The sequence below is a fragment of the Vanessa tameamea genome, chromosome 11, assembly GCF_037043105.1.
Source record: "Vanessa tameamea isolate UH-Manoa-2023 chromosome 11, ilVanTame1 primary haplotype, whole genome shotgun sequence".
Classification (NCBI taxonomy): Eukaryota; Metazoa; Arthropoda; class Insecta; order Lepidoptera; family Nymphalidae; genus Vanessa; species Vanessa tameamea.
In genome coordinates this window covers 12,764,462-12,789,427 of record NC_087319.1, presented here as the reverse complement: position 1 = coordinate 12,789,427, position 24,966 = coordinate 12,764,462, and the positions used below count along the sequence as shown (strand labels likewise).

The 24,966-nt window shown below is 39.4% G+C and overlaps 1 protein-coding gene across 7 annotated transcripts in view; it reads right to left on the bottom strand.

The window, feature by feature from the left end:
* The window catches only part of LOC113395304 (syntaxin-binding protein 5), a 244,771-nt gene that overhangs the window by 9,957 nt on the left and 209,848 nt on the right, over positions 1-24,966 (bottom strand). For 3 of the 7 annotated variants that reach the window (XM_026632874.2, XM_064216221.1, XM_064216220.1), the window contains 13 exons: positions 8,049-8,112; positions 7,517-7,733; positions 7,352-7,427; positions 6,782-6,936; positions 6,219-6,382; positions 5,930-6,060; positions 5,711-5,790; positions 5,396-5,550; positions 5,166-5,285; positions 4,936-5,090; positions 4,724-4,871; positions 3,069-3,777; positions 2,116-2,202 (listed from right to left, as the gene is read on the bottom strand). In XM_026632874.2, coding sequence (XP_026488659.1) covers positions 2,116-2,202; positions 3,069-3,777; positions 4,724-4,871; positions 4,936-5,090; positions 5,166-5,285; positions 5,396-5,550; positions 5,711-5,790; positions 5,930-6,060; positions 6,219-6,382; positions 6,782-6,936; positions 7,352-7,427; positions 7,517-7,733; positions 8,049-8,112 — 2,261 coding nt within the window. Of the gene's footprint in view, positions 1-39; positions 100-2,115; positions 2,203-2,453; positions 2,515-3,068; positions 3,778-4,723; positions 4,872-4,935; positions 5,091-5,165; positions 5,286-5,395; positions 5,551-5,710; positions 5,791-5,929; positions 6,061-6,218; positions 6,383-6,781; positions 6,937-7,351; positions 7,428-7,516; positions 7,734-8,048; positions 8,113-24,966 lie in introns of all 7 variants that reach the window. The other 4 variants (XM_064216222.1, XM_064216223.1, XM_026632879.2 and 1 more) reach the window with 4 other exon arrangements.

Here is a 24,966-nt window from a genome sequence, read left to right as displayed (position 1 = left end):
AAATGTAAAAAAAAAACAATGCAAATGTCGTTGGGATACCATTGGGTTGCATTATTTGTAAGTACTCCATAGATGCGAGAGTCTGCGGAATAGTTGGTTCTGTATCGACAAATAAACCACAATGTGTTACAAGCATTATCACCGTAGTCACTGGAAAACAGATTCGTCGTCTACAGTCGCCATTGCATTACAGTCTCATTAGTGTCATCGTGTGTCGTGTTGTGTATTGATTGATGTGTTTGCAGAAATTTAAATTGCATGTAAAAATATGTAACTGAAACGAACTAACTGAATCTCGTAAACAGCATACACAGTAAGTCTATTTCTCGATCGACTAAGGTGAGTGCCACGATGTGGGTATTTGTAAAGTTAGGGACGATAGTACTGTAGATGGCGAATCATTACTTGTACAGATTCTGGCAAAACAACTATTTGGTCGTTATGACGGGGACACACAGTTATTGATCATTCTAATGACGGCGATGGTACAACACAGGAAAACAAAACTACTCGATATGAACAACTAGAAATTAAAATAACAAACGGTGAGGTGGCAGACTGTAATGATTACCTATTAAATGATTCCGATCTGAAATTGGAAATTTATCAAATGATTATACATTATTTAGAATTCGATGCATGCTGTTTGTCGATGAGTAATGGTACAGATTTATGACTGAGGCCTGATTTTAGATGTCCAACAAGTCGTTATTGCCAATTTGGAATATCAGCTACAATTTAGTGGATAATGAAATTTCTAATATTTGACATGATCGTGAAATTGAAGATTATTCTTCAATGTTATGTTACTCATAATGGCTTGACTGGTGTAATCTTCAATTTCAGATAACTTTTGAAGAGTATCATGGTAGGTCATGAAGTAGTTGTAGGTAGTGTAGAGAAAGAAAAAGAAAAAATAAAGAAGTCGTAAAAAGAAATAATAGTTGGGCGAGACCGCTCGATATACAAGAGTATATTTTCGTACCGTTTTCGAGAAACACATTCAACAAACTGATATTTACTGCGATGCAACATTAAAGCGTAATGAACACTTAAGCAATCAATATCGTCAGCTCTTTCCTCAAGTTCTCCAGCCAAAGCTCGACAAGACGCACGAGGCACATAACCAAAACTGCTCAGATCCGAACACATCTCCAGCGACTCGCCATCGAACATAAAATAAAAGAAAAATAAAAAACGAAAGAAACAAAATCATAACGAAAGGAGAAATTGCGACTGTTTAGATCGACAGGCAGACCGAGAGGTCGAATAAAGGTGACTGTACTACCAAAACTGCAATACTGTCGCGTCGTGAGCAGAGAATGCTGCGGGGCGGGGGGCGCGGCGTACACGTCGGACGCGGTGGAGAGGCACTTGTGCAGTTTGCGGGTACCTTGCGAGCGCGAGCGCCGCACTGCGCGAGGCCCCGCGGGGCCCCCCGCGCCCGCGCCCCCTCCGGCGCAGCCCCCCGGCGCCGCGCCGCCCGCCGGGCCCCCGCCACCCGCCGGGCCCCCGCCGCCCCCGCCGCCGGGCCCGTTCATCTACAACACACACACACGTCCGACCTGCGCCACTGGCTCGCCGCCCGCACCCCGCGCCCTCCTACCGCACGCTGTGGACTGCCGCACGGGTCACATGTGATACTTAATTGTGTACATTGTTAATCAATTTCGACCACTGTTTTAAGTTATACCTGTAGAAATAGTGGCACGTTGACGTCCTTATCATAGCCGATGCGTTTACCCCCAAGACGAAAACCACAACGCAAACGTACATAAATAGAAAAGACATCCTGTGGTCACAGACTGCGGGTCTAACCATTTCATATGAAAGCTGCCCCTGCCTACTTCGGATAACGATAAGCGAATTGGATAGTACATTAAATAAATATAATGATGCATATAAATGAACATAGAAAGTGTAACAGAAATAAAAAGAAACGAATGGGTAGTACACAAGAGGAGCCCGCCACCCGAGGACCGAGTACACGTGACGGACACGTGTCGCGAGGGCGCGGCCTCTGCGCCGGACGCGTCGGTATTAGTCAGGCGAGGTTCAGTTATGTTTCTCCTTTGTTAGTCGTGTGCTGTGAGCCTTTTTGCTGAGGATCCATACCTAATACGTTGGGCACTTCTATTACTTCGTTTAATTCCTCTTCGACATTTCGTTCGTTTCTCGTGCAAAGTCTCGCTACAAGCTCTCCTGGGGAAAGCAGATCAGTCAGAAAAGTGTAGCGCCTATTCGAATCGTTTTGTGACTAATCATCGTAAGTATCCCGGGCGCGTCGATTGCTCGGTATGGTCTGATGTGAAGCTATCAAGCGGGGAGGTGCACAGCTAGATTCCCACTACTGTAGCTCTTTACTTTAATATCATCCCAAATGGACATCGACAACACAGAGATCTTAACGCCTACGTTCGATGCAGTATTAACTATTTAAGGTATAAAATTACCGAATAAATCACCGAATAGAATTTTTAGGCAGTTCGAATCCTCGTCGGATGAGTCCTTGTCCTTGGGAAAGAAAAATACAGCCATTACGTAAAGTGTTGTATTATGGCAATCGATAATATACCAGCGAATAAAGTGTAAGTTTATACACGTGATCCTATATATAAATATATCTATATATGTGTATGTATATATTATATATATGCACCAATTATGACGCTCTATTTTAAAAGTATATAATTTTAATTTTAAAATAAATAAAAAGCCAAATATCACAAGAAGCGTGAAGCATGATGTTTACATTTTTTATGATCATCCGTTAACTTTATAATAAACTCTAGAATAGAATCATTATAACACTCACACTAGTCGTCAGATCAAAATATTGGTAAATGTTAAAAGTTGAACTACGATTTATCTACGAGCAAAGACTTCTATCTGATAAAACTTTATCTACAATATTAGTAAACGATATAAAAACTGGCCAAACCATTACCATTCCAATTCCAGAGCAACGGTATCTACGCTATGTTACATGATGACTAGACTACGAGAGAGTCGACCCGCGTGACGCGGCATGTGTGAGAGTGAGGTGGATAGCTCCTGAGGATACTTACTGAACCGCCGCATCAGGTTGCCGGCGAACGACTGCGACTGTTGAGTCGCTTGCTTCTTTCGCAGGTCCTTTACCGATTCCTGCTTGTTGTATTTAATATTGGGCACTGATAGCAATCTCTGGTCTCTCTGGTCCTTTGTGTCCTCTTTTCTCTTGGCTTTCGAACGAGGTGGTCGCAGTGGCTTGCCATCTTCATCGAAAAGAGGAAGATTGTCAGGACGTGTAGCTTTTTCGTCGTCTCCGATCCGAGAGGGGGAAATGTCAGGCGTTATTTCACCTCGTTCTTTATCCTGCCATCTTTCCTGAAGTTCTTTATGCATTCTGTCATAAACATCAGCTGCTCGTTTCTCTTGTAGTTCTCGATGCATTCGCTCGAAGACATCCGAACAAACGCGTAAAGGTGACGACAGTTGGCTTTTATCTTCGTCTGCTCTCCGTTCTCCCGCGTCTTCGCCTTCGGGTGAGTCGGTGATAGATTCAGGCGCCGCCTCGGATGTACCAGCCGTTTCACAATAGAATTGTGAATTCCCTTTTTCAACGATTTCCTCGTTTTCTTGCGGCCCGAAGGCAGCTTTGAGCTTAAGGTCAACTTTAGAAATTTGACGTTTCAGATTGAAGTTCTTCCATGGTGTGGATTTGCGTCTCGTGTCAAGCTTTGGGTCCGGCAGTGCTTCCTCGGCAGGCTCGGGGCTGGCTGGTGACTCCTCCAACTTCAGGGACAGGGGAATAGATCATTTTGTTGAGCTTTGTTCCCGACCACGTATCGAGGGTTGTTATACACCGGCCATAACACGGCGCGGTGACCATACTTCTATTGAAAACAGTCCTTCCAAAATTCGTACTAGGTTTTTTAGTGAGTACACCGTTTAAAATAAAATTTAATAACTCTTGTGAAATGGCGAATGTCATTTTGGAAGGGCAGTTGTAATCAAGATTTCAGGTCTGAGGTTTTTGAGACATGGCAACTTACAATAGCCATTATCTTTGAAGCTGATTTAAGTTTTTTAAAAAACAAATCTATTAGTGGCTCATGTGACAGCTATGTAGTTGGACGTTATAGAATAAACTGAAGACAGGCTTAGTGTAAAAAATGTCTAAATGCCATGCCATATGTCACTACGGGATAAGCCGAGGTAACCCTTAGCGCTAAATACTAATAAATTAAAAGAAAATCATAAAGAATAAACTATATCAAGATTCAATCGGGGAGGTTTAGCGCAGCCAAATTCTCCTCGATTTTAGCAAACGAAAATATAATGAAACAAAACAGCAAATAAAATGTAATGTGAAAAGATTGCCTCTGAAGTCAAAGTTACTGTTTCAATAAACACCGCCGCGACGGAGTAGGCTATTGGTAGGCTGTTCACTACGCCTGGAGCTAATACAATACTACTCGAGTGAGATTCATTCATGTATTTAGTGACTCATTCTAATCATTCCGGCTTCGTCGAGCCCTCGTCACCGGTGCGAGCCTACTCACTACTCCTTACCTACGTGACACGGCAAAAGTATTCAGTCCGCACGTTGCGAATATAAACTACTCGGCGGAATTCACTAATCTTTCTTAAAATTACTCTACGATATTCGAGTCTGTGAGTGAGTGTGAATATTCAAACGCGAGAAGGAATCCAATCACACGACGCGCCCCGCGCTCACCTGGTCCAGCTCGGGCGAGCGGCGCTCGTGGCGCGCCAGCGGCGCCTCCGGGTGCGGCAGGTACAGCGCGTGCGCCGGCAGCGCCGCCACCACGCAGCGCCGCCACACGTCCAGCACCACCATGCCGCGCTCGCCGCCCCACGCCATGCTGCGACACACGGAGGGCCGGTCAGCGGGGGCGGGCGGGGGCCGCGCGCGCCGGGGCTACTCACAGGCCGTACGACGAGTTGAGCGTGAGCGCCGTGACGGGGTGCGGCGGGCCGTGCTGCAGCGCCACCAGCGCGGCCTGGAAGCCGGGCGCCCGCCGCGCGCCGCCCGTGCCCGCGCAGCCGCGCACGCGCAGCGCGCTGCCCGCCCACGAGCCCGACTGCGACACGAGCGAGCCCGTTACTTCCGCGGCGACGCCCCGTCTCGGGTCGACCCTCGGAGGCGGCGCGCTCACCCTTCGGCCCTCGCCCTCGACGCTCTCCGCGCCCCTGCCGAGGGAGGCGGACCGGCCGCTCTCCGCCTCCGGGGACGTCTCCTCCTCCACCGCGTCGGTTATCACCGGCACCTCGACGACCTGGAACGCCACGACTCTCGACTCGTTTCGGGAATGCTCGCGACCGAGCGCGAGCGGAGTGCGTACGGGTGAGGATCGAGTCCGGCTCGGTCCGCGGCTCGGGCACTCACGTGCGTCTCGGCGTGCACCTCGGCCTTGCGGAACTTGAAGAGCACGACGTGTCCGTGCGGCAGCGCCACGCACAGCCGGCGCGACTCGGCGCACAGCGCGGCCTGCTGCACGGCCAGCGGGGACTCCTCCTCGTAGCCGCCGCGCCGCTCGAACACTGCGGACACGACTCACTACTGCGGACGGTACCCCGGGGTGTGCTACGGTCGTCGGTGGCGACAGTGCGCACCGGTTTTATGAAGGAAACTAGCGTTTATAGACGCCGAGTATAACCCGGAACGCATTTATACGTTATGTATCGAAGTGTATTGGCTCACCTTTCGAACATTTTAATTTGTACAGTATTTGCAAAGTCCCCGCGCTCGCGTCCCAAAATTTCACGCTGCCATCTGCGTGCCTGAAATGACATAATTTGTTTCCAGTTTATACGGTGTCCATTAATAATTTGACGATAGTGCGAAGATACTTGCATAATTTAAATCGAGCTTAATTAAAAACGTTTTTAACGAAAACAAAGTTGTAAAAGTTAAATTTACCCAGTGAGTATAATTTCGCTGTAGGAGCACGAGGCCGGCGCCCACTCGCCGCCGTTGATGGGCCAGAGTTTCTCGCTGAAGCCGGCCGCCTTCTTGTTGCCTTGTCGGCCCACTGAGTAGAATGCTGGAATCTATAATTGGAAATTAATTTGTTATGACATGCTTTCACATTATCAAATCATTAAAGTGGCACATTCGGAACATTAGTGTAGTTCTGAAGTTCAAAAGTATCAAAACTCATCAACTCATCATAATATTAAAAACTCATCAGAAATTCTAAAATCCGTACCAAATCCGAGGGGCAGTCAGCAAAATAACAACAGCATGTGACAGGTGATTCGTGTATGTCCATGGGGTAAGGGTTCTCGAAGCAGGGGTAGCCGGGAGTCAGCAGGTCTATTACGACCAGGTCGTTCTGCAGTAGCACCACTATCGCGTATGGTTCTTGATAATCTGAAACGTTTAGAAACATATTTTTATATTACACTGTATAGTCTCCACCGAGACATGTTTGCAACCGAATGGAACAAGTTGCCAGTCAGCTCTGCGAACAACTGTGACAGCATCAGCTGTTTTATCAGTTGTCTTCATAATTTTATTATTTATATAAATTATTGCATTGTTTATTAATTTAGTAAATGGATTACGTTCGTTCTCACTAAGTAACTTAAATAAATAGTATGAATAGTGTGTCCTATACGTCAAAAAGTTTATCGAATTAATTTCAATATTATTTTTTTCATTTTATTTATTCAAATATAACCGATATAGATATAGAATTAGATGATATTTGATGCAATGTGTTAAAAAAGATAAAACGTATTGTAATGTTTAAGTAAACGATCAACAGACCGGCAGCGTGAGGGCTCTCGCAGAGGGTGACGAAGTCGACCACGCTGTGCTCCATTTCCAGCACGGTGGTACTCTTTCCGTTGAGCACCGTGATGCTATGCGTCCGCCCAGCTTTGTCGGTTGGCAGGCCGCCGGAGAATATCACCAAACTTTCTCTGAAATTTAATGTTACACTTTTTAATACCTAGTATTCAAATAAATATGCAGACAGTTGCAAGATTATTATTAGCACAGGAATTCTTAATAGGTCGCAGTTGAGCTGAGAAAGGATTTTTCAAATTTCATCTAAGATACATTAAATAGAGGATGAAAATTTGTATGGAAATTTATCATTTATGATTTTTGAAATATGGAAATCAGTATTTAGGCTTTTGTTAATGTGAAAGAGATTTGTTAGAACTCCCCGCGACCGAGATAAAACGAGAGCACGGATAAAGAAGGTCACAAACACCTCTGATACACAAGTGAAATTGTGTGATAACTGATATTATGACGCCGATGAAAAATCTGGAATGTGGCTTATATATTGTATGTGTAAAAAACGATTTTATTGAATAACATCGTGCTCACCCTGTTCTTGAAGTTTTCCATTCCAGTCTGAGTATAGGTTTGCAGGGTTCTGGTTTTCCGTCCTTGTTTGCTTTCGCTGTAAACATAATTTATAGTCATAGTATGGCGCCTTATGTTCGAGTATATGTAGTATGTGGGACAGTAGTGCACAGTAAGCACACTAACCGTGCGGGTACGACAAGGAGGTAGGTCTCGGAGAGCGCATGCTCCACGTGGCCAGCGCGCCGTCCGCGTGCGCGGTCATGAGCTTGGCGTCGTGCTGCCACGCCGCGGCGCGCACGGCCTCGCCGGGCCCGCCCGTGCCCAGCGACCCTCTCCACTCCGCGGCTCGCGCCCGCAGGTCCCATACCACCACCAGACCCGATTCATACGCAATTACTAACTGCAAATTATACAGGGGCGTGTAAGTATCCAGATCCGATATTTGGATCACGAACGCGACAGTTATAAGAAATTTCATTGAAATAATACGTTAAAATTGTGTACGAATTGTAGAGGAAGGGACTCGATAAATATTGATTTATTCAAAGCACACTCCAGTCGCCTTCATTGCGATTAAGAATTACGCGCGTAATATATTTTCCGACTAATTTATAAAAGCAATTTATGTCGATTCCGTCAGTTTTTTAATATTAAATATTCTCGTAATTACGAGTTCTAAGCATTCATCATTCTGAGTGACGAATAAAAGTATTACTTTGCTGGCGTCTAGTGGATTTTCGCTAACGTCGACGACGGCGCCCGGGTGGTTCGGCCTCGTTCTGCAACAAAAGATATTCATAAAATGTAGTTGCAGCAGATATTCATTATTTTAAAGACGACAAGTTTTACGTTACTGTGGTCTAATATTTCCAGGGTGAATATAGCGAGCCGGTTTTACGAGCTACTATTTATACGACCGCGAATTTTTATTCGTTTAAGTTTCGACTATTTCAAAACCTTCAGCCAATTATTATCAATCATCCTTATACAAATCATTTTTGTGTTTTACGCAAAGACAACCACTGATGTAGAAAATGCCATATCTTTTGGGAATTTTTAAATACGTTTTGTATTATAGCGTTGAACATTTAATTAGTTTGTCGACGTCTGATTAGTCATTTCCTACTAACTTTTTGTGGGAGAATTCGAAATCAACAGCCTTCATATTGATGTATCTGTCCTGTCGCACACGTATAGAAAGGATCCGCCGCCAGGTCGGCGACAACTCCACGCGATGCGATGTCATGGCTCAACGATACACATCAGAAAGGCGATATCAAGAGACGTATCATAGGTCCACAAAGGCATAAATATTAATTGTTCAAAGTATTCAACCGATTTGATATAAAAATTATTAATATTTCAAGCCTAACGCGACTTTGGTTTATTGAATTGTTTTGATTGAGTTTATTTGTTAGATGTTACAAATATAATATAGAGAGACTACAGTAATCATGGTATTTTTTCTTAAATTTTAGGTATGTCAGTTTATATAACAAAACACAGGTGGAGCTCTTTTGTTTTACGACCTGAGGTAGTTATAATTTAAATTCAGTTAAAAGTAAATGCAGTCATCTCGATGAGTACCGCTAAAATATTAAATGAAACACTTAATCTATTGAGATGATTATTCAGGTTCCGCGCCTCAACGCTTCAACCGTCTAGTATTGAAATGTTACTCGATCTACTTAGCGGTTAGATAAATCTGGAAAAGTCTTGCAACAAGTGATGTAATGGAGAGCGCCCGTCACGACGTCACGGCGACACTTGTTGCGAGGTCACCGCGCCCTGACAGCCTTCCCCTTTATAACCTTTTACCATATTTGATGGGAAAGCCCACAATATAAATATATTTTGTGTAGATAAAATATATATTATCATATTAGTACGGCCTATCTATAAATTCAAAGTAATCCATTATTGAAATAACTTTGAATGGTTGTATGAGTCCATCGTGTCTCCTATGCATGCAGTTGATCGAGGATCTCTCGCCTGTCGTGAAAATGAATATCTTGTGACCTCAAGTACTAATATCAATCAACTAATACTTCATTTAAACATTATCAATAACAATAATATAAAGGGTAGAATTTGTTTGTTCATATGTAGGGGTAATCTCCAGAACTAATGATCACATTCTAAAAAAACACTCATAGAAAGCCACCTTCATCCTGAGTGGTATTTAAATTATATCGAGATTGTTGGTATAAGTCAATATATGTTATAATACTATGGCAACACTATTCTTTTGTTTTGTTTTTATATATTGTCTGTAACGACGCGGTGTGTACTGTTTTATTTCTAGAATCTTCACTAATTTAAAAAATAAAAGAACTGCGTGTCAATTTAAAACTTGGTTTTTTACTTAATAATCCTACAGAGATCATATCATTTACTTGATTAACGAATCGCACCCGTGCTGAGCCGGACGGGATACACGTGCATGTAGTTTTTGTTTTTAGCGTGATATGCTAGTCGTATGCGCCGTTTGTAGTTCCTCGGGATTATAAGACGAAGCTAACAATCCAATATTTATCTCTTAACCCTGACGTCGAAGCCAGGATCCGGCCACACAGAAGGCACCCTTAGGACGCGCGTACTCTAAGCTCTTATGTGGTCCGATCACTTAGAGTATTTTAACTTGCCTTCCCGCTGTAACGTGAAGAGATTAGGCCCCAAAACAATACACATTCCGAAAAAAGTGTCTTTCGTCAAAATAGATTAGGTTATAGGTACTCGGGAACAGATACATACATACTTATATAGCTAATAATGCCAACCTAAGCCGATATTATCAACGGACTAGTTACGTGAAAGGCTATTCAAAGTTTCGTCCAAACCTTTCCATATTAGGCCATTAAGAGGGGACCATCGCTTACCGGGATTTATGGAATCAATCTTTGTGAATATAATGACTACTATTTCGTAACTGATTGATATTGTGTACGAGAATGATATTCGTTTGAATTTTATTATGATTTGAGGGATTTATGAGCTGACTGAGTGAATGATATCAATTTATGGAACATCGTTTTGTCACAATATTTGTGTTGAATTTAATTTCGTTTTGTATTCTGTGATATAATATTTAGTCTGTGCGTATTTACTTTCGATTGGACCACGTTTCAACGTTTGCCGCTACAGATGAGAATTATAATTGTATTTCGATTGTAAAGAATAATACATCTATCTTCAGTTTGCCGTCACGCAGTCTAAGTCTAAATTATCAATTTGATCGGTGTTATTTTATGTTATAATGTAAACATTTACTACAAAATATAATAAAGGAAATTTAGCATTACTGCTGTAATACGTGCGATTCACAGTACTTTCATAGTAATAATTGTTTCAAATCGGGACCCCGGGTCTCAACTAGTCTAAGCGTTCAGTTTAGTCGAGGCGGATGCAGGTAATTGCTTTAAACCGGAACAACGGAGAGTGGATATTAAATTATTTCATCGAGCTCCTTCCGGCCCTCGCTTCCGGCGAGTGAGCCTCTTTTACTCTCCACACTCTCCTCTGAGAACTGACTAGAGAATATCACTAGTATTAATAGCTATTGCATAATACGGTAGCCGCGTCGCGTCATAAATATTTATGCAAGTACTTATCGTGTATATACGTTTTTAACGTACAATAAGTAAATAAAACATACAGTTTTGCGAACGCACGCAGCACGTCCGATGTGGGCGTCGGGCGTCGGGCGTCGGGCGGCCACGCCGAGCGCCGTCGTGTCGCCATTTCTGTAATCTCAGGCGGCTATACCAGTCACTTATGTATCTAATGCTAATGCAGAAACATACCGAGATTTAACGTAGATACAAGGATATTTATGTATCAACAACTTCTTTAAAGAAATGTTACACGCTACGTGATGTACATGACATGGCATACAGCATGCAAATGACGCTATACAAACTTCTATATAAACGAAAAATTGACCGCTTTTATTTTTGCAGTCTGCGTTGATAACTATAGTTTGTGTATTTATTAACTTGAGTTATCATAGTATCTAGTAATCCGATGGAACGGCAAATCTGATACGACCGGAAGGAGTTCAGGCGCAGAACGAAAGGCTTTACGAGCTTTCCGATAGTTCCAACATCCAGAGTCCGGACTGTTGCCGAGAATTTTTCTATAGAAAAACCCAATAACTTTTTATCGGCCCGACCTGGGTTTGAACCCGTAACCTCGGGATCTTCAACCCTATATCTCGCCACTAGACCAACGAATTGGCCACTTACCAACTAGTTGTCATAAATATGATATATACACAGAAATATATAAACAGATACACTGTTTTCTGTTGGTTTTTTGAAAATATGCAATCACAAACATTGCTAACAATTTCAGTGAAAACGGACCACAAAATACATAAAGATTAAAACTAGACGTAATTTGACATTCGCCGTTCCATTCACGAGCGTTGCTTTCGTCACAAAAGGGCTCAGGAAGTTCGTTATAACGCACCGAATCCCCGACTCACCCCAGGAGATTTTTTTTATTATATGTTACCGTATTTGAATGTGACGGTTACAATAACGACGCCGGCACACGGCAGCAATTAAGAGCCTTGTTTATAGAATAAATAGAACCCCTCTCTGACTAACCTGCGGCGAGTCTATTAATACGCGAGGTTATTTAATTGAAACTACAAGAACTCGCTATTAAAGTTTTAGTGTTTAACAATTAAGTTCAAAAATCGTTTGAAAAACATTTATGTCGTTTCTCTCGATACCTAATGGCCTTCCCTTTTAGTGTTATTAAGGTAGTTGTTAAATTATGTTCCGTCTTCCTCTTTCGTATGTCAAATCATTAATACAGAAAGAGATCACTATTTAACTACTAAAGACAACTTTTAATAAGTAAGGCCGTTACTTTTTTGTTTAAAATTAAACATTTAAATTAAATATACTTTATATATATTTACGTTATAGGAGTGTAGAATTTAATTTTGTCTTTATAAATGTACGAGTATAATGTACGTGTGTGTAGCGTACATCATACTGTATAAGTATTTTTTGCTATTATATTGTTATTATTTATATTCAAAAATATGCCGATGGTGTTTTGAAACTCAATTAATAAATAGTTTTATTTAACTTGTTTGTTTGTTTGAATTGTCATATATATGTTGTCTGCATATAAAACAATAACAACATCGATTTAAAATAAAGTTCTTTTCTTGTTTCGTACTGTTTCGTAATACTGGTTTTAATTTTATAGTTGTTTTTTTTATATAATGTATAAAACCTGAAATTTTTAATTTAAAATTGAACAAACCACGATCAGCTCGCTACGTGTATGTTTCACTGAACATTTGTTACGTCATTCTCGGTGGAGAGGCGAATGAAAAGCGCTTTATATTCATACGAAGCGAACTGGACATCTGTAATGAAAATACATTGTGTATTTCGTGTGGATGTAACGTGTCTAGGGCGCTGCACGAGTGCGTGTAGCGGCGAGTATTGGGGAGGGTTCGTGGTGCTGGTTCAGACACGACGTGTGATGCACTTTGGTTGATCCAAAGTTCGCGTTTAGACGATAATTTATTGGATAATTTCGATGACACTTGGGTATAATTAAAATACAAAATATACTTTATTCAAGTAAGCTTTTACGAGCATTTTTGAATCGTCATTTTATAAACCATATTAAGTGAAGTTACCACAAGTTCGGAATGTGGATTCTATCGAGAAGAACCGACAAGAAACTCAGTAGTTACTCCTTTTCAACGTTTAAAATACAAAGTTATGTTAGATAAATACAATTATATATGTATATAATATATGCTGCCTGGATGTCAACAAGTGTAAGCTGCATTAAATTATTCGAATTTATGAATAAATAAAAAGACGTGGCCCGGGCCGCCTAGGACGAAGTTGCTTACGTCACGTATTGTATTAAATGACAGGCACAATAAAATAAATTAACAATGTAATAACAGAATAGTTATTAAAAATCCTATAATTTTATATAACATTATAATATAAACCTATAAACAATCGCAATACAGAAGAAAGAAAGGAAAAGTTCGTCGGGTAACGCTTTTTCGTTACGTGAGGATTTCTGCCCGTTTTTCTGCCGTAAACCACGAAGAAGAACTTCGTTCCGATAATCCTACATTCATTTCAAACTATCTGCGTTTGCAATCGAACTACATTTAGATATACGTGTATATTTCATCTTGTCTGTTGGTCGTAACGTGATACCTACAGTCTACTTGGTACAGCGATGTGCAAGACCGTTTGGTTTGGTATCACCATCTCATCAGCTAATCTATCGCCAAACAGCAACACCTAGTATTGTTTTGTTTCCGTTTGAAGGGTGAGTGAGCCAGTGTAACTACAGGCACAAGGGACATGACATCTGAGCTCGTAAGGTTGGTGGCGCACTGGCGATGTATGGAATGCTTAATGTTTGTTACAGTGCTATTGTCTATGGTTAGTGTACACTTGCCAGTCCGACTACCTATAAAATAAAAAAAGCCTAAAACGTTCCTCTTCAACAAGAATTATTTAAATCAGGCCGAGCTCTTCTCGAGAAGCGCGTTCAATCGTACAAAATATACAGTTTTATAGTGTATTTGGTTAAAGAAATGATAGCGAGGGATGCCTTCAGTATGTCTACAACAGAACTTCCATTTCAGTTAGACCTAACCGCGTCAGATGAAAGAGTTAACGTTAATCACAATCAGACCAAAGAGCCCAATAGAAACAGTTCAGGCTGGAGGTTACAAACGTACAACTATCATCCAATCGAACAATTAAAGAGGAGTATTGAATTTCGAGTTAATTTAACAAATTTCAGCAAATACATGTAAATTGATCCTCACGATACATTCGCTAGTTATGAGTGTATTATGCGCCCCAAACACGCTGCCGATGCGCTTTCATTAAACTGTTCGTATTTACTATACGTGAAAGTAATCCTGCAGAAACACGGATGATATTCGCTAATTGGGAGAGTTATATTCGTTATATCTGTATTCGTACCGTGGTCGCGATTATGTTCCTAGAGCTCTAACATGGCTGTCTGGCTTTACTGCTGTTCGCTTAAAACTAAAATTAGCAAATTGTTTTGTCGACATTGACCACAATCATACGAAATTCAAAATTCGTTTAACAACATCACGTTAAATTCTCTGTAGTTCAAGTAAAAGTCTTCCTTTACACAGATAGTTGTGACGGAGCGGCGAAGGTGTCGATACATGTATTTTTTTTAACAAAACTTAATAAAGTTTTATTGTTTTGAATGTAAATTATAATGATGAGAAGAGATACTATATTTTTTTAATTATTATGATATATGCTTGCCATTGACCTTAGCCACTGATGGGCATCACTCTTCAGCTCATCCATATGCCACAGCACCAATACCATCACCACATACCTCACACACGGACTACAATGAAGCCCGTAAGTACAGTTAGTAGATCTTCTAAGTGCGCTGTCGCTCGCGATATTTTCTTAAAATGAAAACCCCATAAGACATAAGATTTCTATCTTTCTATCAAATCTATCTTCTATCCGAACCGGTGGTAGACTTTCAAGAATCAGTAAGAAAGTTTAAAACTTCTCTATAATATATCGCTGAATGAAATTTTTGAAAATTGCGAGAGGAATTGAGTACATATACTTGTATAATATATTGAATACGTTACAGTTATACGTTTACGTAACCGAAAGCAAAAATATACGAAGGTGGAAACGACTCCCGTAAAATTTTACTCGGCGTTCATTTAAACGCAAATTAATTTGAAAATTGAATGTCATTTTGGTGAAAATTGAAGAGGTGTCACCTTCACGAGCGTCGGCGAGCGACGGACACACTGTGCGCGGGCGAAGGCGGGCGGCGGCGGGCGACGGCGGGCGGGGCGTCGATAAATAAAACCAATTAATAGAACGTAACATATTTAAAATCTTGCGTTATACCCAAGCAACTTTTCGCAAATTTTAAATAAACCATAAAAGATTACGTGCACAGTGCACACTTTCCGTTGGCGCTGTTGTAATAAAACGTCCCTTTTTAAAGAGTATACTTCTCAAATATTTCCATCGGACCGGCGAAACATTGTGCGTTATAAATCTGACGTAATTCGTCAATCTATATTCAACTTATCGCATTAAAATTTGCATATTAGCGCAGTAAATGCGGCTTTGCTTTAAATCAGCGTTGAATTATTGAAATGACGTACAACTTTGTTTGGAATTCATTAAATATTATGTCGATTGTCCCCCGCTGCCTGTTTAAACCGTTTTACGTAACACGAGGAATACTCGTTAAATATATACACATATATATATAAAAGCGGAGTACCACTCACTGATTAATCACGAAGTCTCATAAAGTATAACGTCTACCACCTTGAAATTTGGCAGGTAGGTTCCTTATAAGGAGTAGGTTTTAAGGGTATGGTGCCAGTATCGAGCCAAACGTTTTATCAAACGATGTATAAAGCAACGTTAGTGCAGTATAAGTCTAAGGTGCCGACCAAACCAACAGTTTGAGTTTGATCAAACAGTTTCATAGCATGTGATCAATAAAACACGTAATTATTTATGTTTCACTTTTTAGTGAGATTTATTTTATTTACAAGTCGATTTCTATTTCTTATAATTACTAATGAAATAAAATTTGACGACCTCCGTGGTCGAGTAGTGTGTACACCAGTTTTCACGGGCACGCCACTCTGAGGTCCCGGGTTCGATTCCCGAGTCGATGTAGAAAAAGTTCATTAGTTTTCTATGTTGTCTTGGGTCTGGGTGTTTGTGGTACCGTCGTTACTTCTGATTCTCCATAACACAAGTGCTTTAGCTACTTACATTGGGATGGCCCAATAGAGCTGAGATGGCCCAGTGGTTAGAACGCGTGCATCTTAACCGATGATTTCATACCGAACCGATAACCGAATTTACATGTGCTTAATTTGTTTATAATTCATCTCGTGCTCGGCGGTGAAGGAAAACATCGTGAGGAAACCTGCATGTGTCTAATTTCAACAAAATCTGCCACATGTGTATTCCACCAACCCGCATTGGAGCAGCGTGGTGGAATACGCTCCATACCTTCTCCTCAACGGGAGAGGAGGCCTTAGCCCAGCAGTGGGAACTTTACAGGCTGATTATGTTTATTATTATTGGGATCAGAGTAATGTATGTGATGTTGTCCAATACTTACAAATATAATAGACAACTGTCTGTTTTATACAACATAATATAATGTATTGTGTATATTTACACATGAAAACGTCATCAACTTAGAAAACTGTTTAAATATGAATCCGCCTTATGAATATGCGTAGTAAATAATCCGCGCCGCTGCCTGTCGCACCTCAGCCGAGTGCGGAGGCCGGTCAATTGGTAGGTCCGCAACTCTATAATTTACATTCAAGCCTTCGTCCTTGACATATTCAAGAGGCAATCTTGACAAACGTAAATTATATACATTGGATGAAGTAAAAATACTTTACTTTAAAGTTAATCAGTATTTCTACTTTATAACATAAATATATCTAAAAAATAACTCTGTCTGTTCCTCTTTCACGGCCAAAGCACTGAATCGAATTTGATGTAATTTTTGTACCTAACACCGAATGACCACCCTCTAAAATGCGAGTTAAACCGCGGGAGACAACTAGTATGCTATATAAAAACACAAGGATATCCTTTACAAAGAAATAGTGGTCTTAAAATATTTTATTTTTATTTTGAATAATAATTAATGATTAATAGGACTTACAGGTATTGAAGCAATATGTCTGTTAACAACTGTAATACAACATACGAAATCAAAACTCGTTTTCAGTATATTTTTTAAATTGTTTAGTTTATGTTTAATGAAAACGATCTGCTACGAACAATTTAGTTAATGTCTATAACAATACCACGGAGCCCTATACCCGCTAAAGTTTTAGTAAAATAAGATAAATTTTCGAGTTCAAACATAAATGTAAATCCAAGTAGAAATAACGGAAAGAAATTTTCGGTTATTTGAAAAATCTTCGAAACTAAAATCTCACCGAAAACAATTCCTCCGACCTCTTGACACAGTACGCTCGTCGACATCTTAGCGTCGTGTTCTCGCGATACCGAACCACAAAGGCGAGATAAATAATGGGGGTGCTGGGGACACGCGACAGTTTAAAAGACCACCCCTTTAAAATATCGATATAGAGCGAGCTGAACTTTAAAGGGATCATTTATAGCCTTCGACGATACATTGTACTACAATAAATGTGGGTAATTTATCATATGAGAGGACATTAATTTATGCTTTTAAAATATTATTTTTTTACGTAATATTTGGTTATATTTTATACGACATTTCACATCATCCAAGCCCTGAGGGTATCACCTACTCATCAGATATTCTGCCTGATCCGCCTTAAAGATTGGGTGAGCGAGTGTAACAAGGGATACTATCTTGGTTCTTAAGGTTGGCGACGTATTGTCTATGTGGTTGGTTGGTGAGTGGAGAATTTGAAACCAAAAATATATAATGGGTTTAGCACTATCAGACGAGCCAACCGAAGGTTACTTCCGCTCTGGTTCTAAGCGCTGCAAGAAGCGGAGTTACTGTGGCATAAAAGTAGACTTCATGTAATCAATCTCGAATGACTTTTCATTTGACAAATGAATATATTAATACTTTACTAGATTTAATAATAATTTGTGTCCAGCGGTGATATCGGAAGAAGACACTTAAAGATACGCAAAACATTCGGTAATCAGGACTAAGCTGGTAATCGTCGACTGCCAATCGCCGAATGCTGGCTTTGTCTCATTATAATTATTTTGTAGTTTAAAAACCCAAAAGGATGGTTATGATGGCCATAGATGCTCATAGACAATTTTTAGATTTTACTTTAGATGTTATTCTTCGAGATAGGCTAATGACACTATCTGGTATATGGTCCATTTCGTTCTTTGTCACAGCAATAAGTTAAAACTGCGTCTGCGTCGAAGATGTCACTGACCCTCAAAACCGAAACACATCAATTTAGAATATTGATGTTTGGCGATGCAGATATCAATAAGTGAGTGTGAGGAGTGTTCATAGAGACCTACGACGAGTTGATAAATAATGATTTTAATGATGAATTAAATTGTTAATTATTTATACAACTAATTTATAGAAATTTGATAATTAAATAGTATGGGATGGCTATAACACTAATGATGGCATCGTGTAGTACAGGTCTTATGATTCATTAGCCATTTATTCTAGAAATAGCATTATTTTTTATTATTTGTTCATTCATACTATGTTGACAACGTTTTAAGACCCGAGATAGCCCAGTGGTTAGAACGCGTACATCTTAACCGATGATTGCGGGTTCAAACCCAGGCAAGCACCACTGAATTTTCATGTGCTTATTTGTGTTTATAGTTTATCTCGTGCTCGGGTAAATTCAACGAAATTCTGCTACATGTGTATCCACCAACCCGCATTGGAACAGCGTGGTGGAATATGCTCCAAACCTTCTCCTTAAAAGGAGAAGAGGCTAAGGCCTCCTGGGCTAAGACCTAGCAGTTGGAAATTTACAGGCTGTTAATGTCGTTGTGTTGTAACGTTGGAATTTGAAATTATTATAAAAATACTACCAGAACTTGCAATTAAGGTTTTTGTCGTCATCCGAATTTTAATGTTTGTAATGTAGTCAGAGAAATATACATGGCACCAACTATACCACAGATCAAGATAACATATTATATATATACAAACACGTCCGAAAATGTCTATGTAACCATTTTGATCTCCGCGTCTTTAAGTAATTATGTATTAAATAAAAATCAATATAAAAATCGCAGAAACGTAACGTTGAGAGCAAATTAGCGATTCAGCAAAATTTGGTCTCTTTGGGATACAGACTGATTGGCGTACCCGAGGGCCTCCAATTCTGCTGATCTGTAAATTATAAACTCATTACGAATTTAAATCGTTACTGCGATGTTGCCAATGCTACGAAAATAAGAATTTAATTCTATTTAGTATATCAGACATAAACCAGGAATATTATACATATAAATTCATTTACTTCGTAGAAGCCTCTAATTACTGGTACAATTCACTCATCAGTTATTCTACCTCTGAATATATCATGGATTGAAGGATGAGTGAGCCGGTGTAATGATAGTCACAGAGGTAACCGCATCGTCTTTGCCATGTTGGTGGCATAATAGCGGGGTAAGCAAGGGTGATGAGGAAATATTGCCTACAAATATTCCAGTACAGTCCCATTGAAGGGGAGAGATTCCGCTGCCAGTTTGATAAAAGTTTTACAACAATATCATTAGTTTCATTTAATCAAAATCTAAATGTATGTTATTATAAAACTTACAATAAAGCATTTTTGAATCGTCTATATTTCAACTCTGCCACCGTTTCGGAGAGCAGCCTCAAGCGAGCATTAACGAACTTATGTTTAAAAGGTCAAGTACGTTGTCGTACGTCAACAGTAATGAAGCTTATTGGGTAGCCATTACTGTGGGCGTGTGCGCTTATCTGGTCGCAGCACGCAGCCACGCGCTTGATTTATACGGTTTGACCGCTGTTTAGGTTACCACATATACTGGCTTACTAGGGTTGCCATTATCGAAAAAATCTTAAAAATATTCATATAAATAAGTTTTATACGAAAACTATATATTTCCTTCAGCACAATTTTTATCCTGATTGTATGTAGTCTATAATAATTAAATAAATATTCTTCGATATATCAATATGCAGCTGCATATCTCTCAGGAGAAAAACTACTGTATAATAGAAGCAGTTGATTGTATTTCTAGCAATTGTTACAGAAAATATTGAAAGCTTCAGCGAGGTGAATTTTCGTGTTGTATAATGTTAATATCATCGCCGTTTACAATAAGTAATACTTATGTTAGATCAACAATTATACATGAAATTCAGTAAATAAACATAAATGTAATTAAATGGTAAATTATTCATCAAAATTATAAAATATTAAATTTATGTAGCAATAGGAATTGTAATACTAGCATTCTTGGCGTTCATCGCGCGGTTACGATTTAATACGTATAATTAAAGCCTTCACGTAAATAGTTCTTATGTAATTATCATTTTATATATGTGTAACAGGTGACTAGGCCACATATAGCCATCAAATATTTATTATTATTTACATCGCCAATGCGCCATTAACCTGTGGTTACACTGGCTCACTCACCTTTCAAATCAGAACACAAGCTTGCACGAAGCCTTACCCAAAAAGTTTACAGTAATCCAAAGTTAAAAGGCACTATATTATATTAAAAACAGTTTTTTCATAAAATAGGCGAATGAACTACTTACATAGATATATATGATCATTATTGAACGCTAATAGGCTGTTTGACTGGTTTTTAAAAGCCATTTTATATTATTTAGTAGAGGTTAAGGAACCCAGTAAAAGCAGATTTTTTTAATTCTAGTATATATTTGCTGAAAAATATCAAATTAAAAATTTCATATTTAAATAGCGCGCGAAAACGCTACTTTGACAATATGGCGCTGAAATGGGCTCGATGACGTCACTTGCCTGTATTGTAATCTGTGACACATATAATCCACATACAGTAGGCAAACGAGGTTAACAAGCAAGTGACGTCATAATAAATCCGACCAATCAGGATCGTTTTGTGTCACGTGACAAACGTTTAGAAAAATGCATTTTTATTTGTGGATTTTTGAATAAATTAAGTATTATTTTCAACTTTCGTTAATAAATAACCATTCTTAAACTCATAATATATACTGATTACAATAATTGACACTTTATTTTTCGCATAGCATATTCAAATAGCCTATTAAACAAAAATGAAAACTATTTTGTGATTTAATTTGACTACCTTCACCAAATATGAATATAAATCTGTTATTATTAGAGACCTCATTTTACAGACTCATTAATTATTCGTAGCCCTACTCCTCAACCTTCAGACGGACCCTTCCTTAAGATTTGCGTATCGGAATCATTCCATTTATATATTGAAAGTGATTTTTGTTGGATTGGGTAGAATTTCGTCGATAAATCCCTGAGAGATTGTTATCGCTTGATACTTAGGTATTAACAAAAAAAAACGAAAAAGTTTATCAATCAATCTAAGTACCTACAGGCGCTTTTGCAGAAGAAGGAAAACACACAATACTTCTAAATATACGATATATTTTTATATATTTTTTTGTAGAATCTCGAGTTGCTTTTTTCTTATAAATCAAGCTTAATTAATTAAAATAACGTATACAAGATTATTTATAGATATTGTTTACCTATATTGACACACATATACACACAGAGCCAGACACAGAAACAGGTATAGTTATAATGATTCTCTGGGTGTTATCCAGCTATCGGTTATGCAACCATTAAGATTGTACCGCTGTTCCGATTTGAATGGAAGGAGAGCCTGTGTGCTATAAATGTACACTTATATAACATTATTATATACATATATATGAAATAGAGATAGGTCGACTAGTATGTGGGTGAATTAATGGTGAGTGGTCACCACCATGTCATAGTTTATCGCCAATGGGCGCTGTTAGAAATCAACCATTCCTTAGATCGCTCATGCGCCATCAACTTTGGGAGCTAAGGTGTTGTGTCCCATGAACTAAGTATTGCTGTTTGGCGGTAGAATATCAAACACAAAGCCCTACCACCAAGCGAAGGTGTTAATGGTGAATTGAGAATTATAAGAGCCGAATCATATCGTTATTGTGTGTTAAGCGCATCCTTCTATATCGATAAGCAGTCTCTGACTAAGCAGATGTATGTTTACGAAGAACCAATTCACCAGCATTGAGAACGACTAGGCGTCAGGCAGGCGACCGGCCGTTAAATCTGTCCGGTAATAAAATCCGCACCGAGTCCTCATAAATTAAATAAGGGCCAGCGAATGAAGGCGCATTATACTAATACTGATCTCTGATTAGATCGTCGTTAGTTAGATTAAGCGACGTCAATTTTGAACTAGGAAATCAATTACAGCTGGAATTGGTTCATCATATAAACATATGTATACATAAAAAACATAACATAATCAGCCTGTAAATTTCCCACTGCTGGGCTAAGGCCTCCTCTCCTGTTGAGGAGAAAGTATGGAGCATATTCCGCCACGCTGCTCCAATGCGGGTTGGTGGAATACACATGTGGCAGAATTTCGTTGAAATTAGACACATGCAGGTTTCCTCACGATGTTTTCCTTCACCGCCGAGCACGAGATGAATTATAAACAAATTAAGCACATGTAAATTCAGTGGTGCCTGCCTGGGTTTGAACCCGAAATCATCGGTTAAGATGCACGCGTTCTAACCACTGGGCCATCTCGGCTCATATGTATACATGTTCATATATTACATCTGTAAGTTTATAAGCTCCTCGAACTACAGCAGCCAGTGTAACTACTGAGTTTCTTGCCGATTCTTCTTTTACATCTCGAACAGATTTTACTTTTAATACAGTTCTGTAAAATGACAGACATGAAGTATTAATTGGATATAATTATTAGATTTAATTTGTATTCACAGGGGTTTTCATTTTTTTACTTACAAATATTCAAAAGTCCTATAGTTTGCTCATCCCCAAATACTTATTTTCACCATACGCACAAAAGTTGTAACTTCTATTATCCAATTACAGAGGGTCAGTAACTCGTTTGTGGTATGTCTAATACGGTCAACAGGATCTCCGGAAACGGTCACAATTAAACAATTATTAAAATTGAAAGCGTCATAAATTACCTCAGGTCGAAGATAGAAACTATAACAATATTCCAAGTCTTCATTATATTTTATTTTAACTCCTAATAATTCCCAGCGACGTTTAGGTCTCAGCTGTCAGAAATTGAGCGACCTCGTCTAAATTATTATTCATAGTAATTGCGAACTTTACTGTTAGTCGCATTAAGTAATAAATATTATTTCGCTAGGTGAGGTGTTATTTCAGGGTACCTAATACAGAACTATTTCCATTCCATAACTATTTAATGTAGCGACACAACTAACGCTACATGGAAATTAGTTATTACTCACTGGAGCCCTTATGAACTTTGTGAATATCACCATCATGGTACATTTGGTCACAAAAAAGTTTCCTGCCGTTTCTTTATTCTCAAAGCCGCTTTCCAAAACTGTGGTAGACTATGAATATTGACGATTGAACAATGCTCTATTTTAAAGATTACTTGAATAAAATACATCTGATTTGATTAATCGCTGTTTAGCGTGTCTAGTTAATCACTGGGTGTTCTCTTTGTTTTGCCATTAATCAAGATACAGCATTAATGAATTAATCATATTCTAACAATATTTATAAATAAATCCGTGTAAACTTATTATTTTTAAATCAACCGTCGTCTTTAAATGTCAGAATGCGAAGTAATGTCTTACTACGTCAAGCCAGCAGTGTGTCCCTTAAGCCTGCGAGCCAGTCGAGTCGAGGTAAAGCCGAACCGATCCACCAAACTGGAGTCAACTAAACCTGGTCTTGACGTGTGCCGAGGTCCGATCGTTTATCTCATATGTGAGTAGACGGAAGCGATATGTTACACAGACACTAGCGAGTCTGTACAACGAAGCTAACACTCTTTTCTTTTGAAAAATATATTGAAAAAGAAAGGTGAGATTCTAAAACAATCTATTGAATTACTTTTATACATATGTCTATCTCTTAGGGATAACCCACAACAACCATTTTTTATCCTTTACTTTTTAAGAGAAATAATGGCATTAATTCTTATCCAATTAAGTACCTTAAATACATTGTGCGTTTAATATAGATCGATATGGCTTTTTACAGCATGTAATTTAAATGAATATTTTCGAATATTTTACAGAATTAAAACGCAGGGATATTTTGCAGTTGAGAGCAAGGGGGAAGCATTAGCAGCCAGTTTGGACATAGCGAAGGCCTTCGATCGCGTGTGGCACAAAGCGCTTCTTTTGAAACTTCCTTCCTATGGGCTTCCCGGGAAATTATGCAATTGGATTACCAGCTTTTTGGCAGATCGGAGCATCAAGGTCGTTGTCGACGGTGCATGCTCCGACCAAAAATTCATCAATGCTCGTGTTCCACAAGGCTATGTTGTATCACCCACTCTGTTTCTTCTGCATATCAATGACTTATTGCAAATCAGTAACATTCACTGCTATGCAGACGACAGCACCGTGGACACCTCATACACCGGCCGTGCTAATATTTCTCGGGAAAACGTCGAAGAAAACCGGAACAAACTTGTGTCTGAAATCGAGTCTTCGTTAAACAACGAGTTCGAGTTTCGAGTTCGAGAGTTCGACAGTTCGAGTCTCGAACTGGGGCCGGCTAAACCTAGTCCACTTCAACTCCAAAAAGACGCAAGTTTGCGCGTTAACCGCCAAAAAAACACCTTTCGTCGTATGTCCACGATTTGAGAACTTTGACTCTGCGTAGAGATGTTGGATCACTCTGCATCTTCTATCGAATCTTCCACGGGGAATGTTCCGAGGAATTGTTTGGACTAATCCCGGCAGATGAATTTCGCCTTCGGACATGTCGTCAAAATTCTAAATTTCACCCGCACCACCTAGATGTCCGAAAATCCACAACAGCGCGATTCTTAAGGCATTTTCTGCCTCGCACAATCACTCTG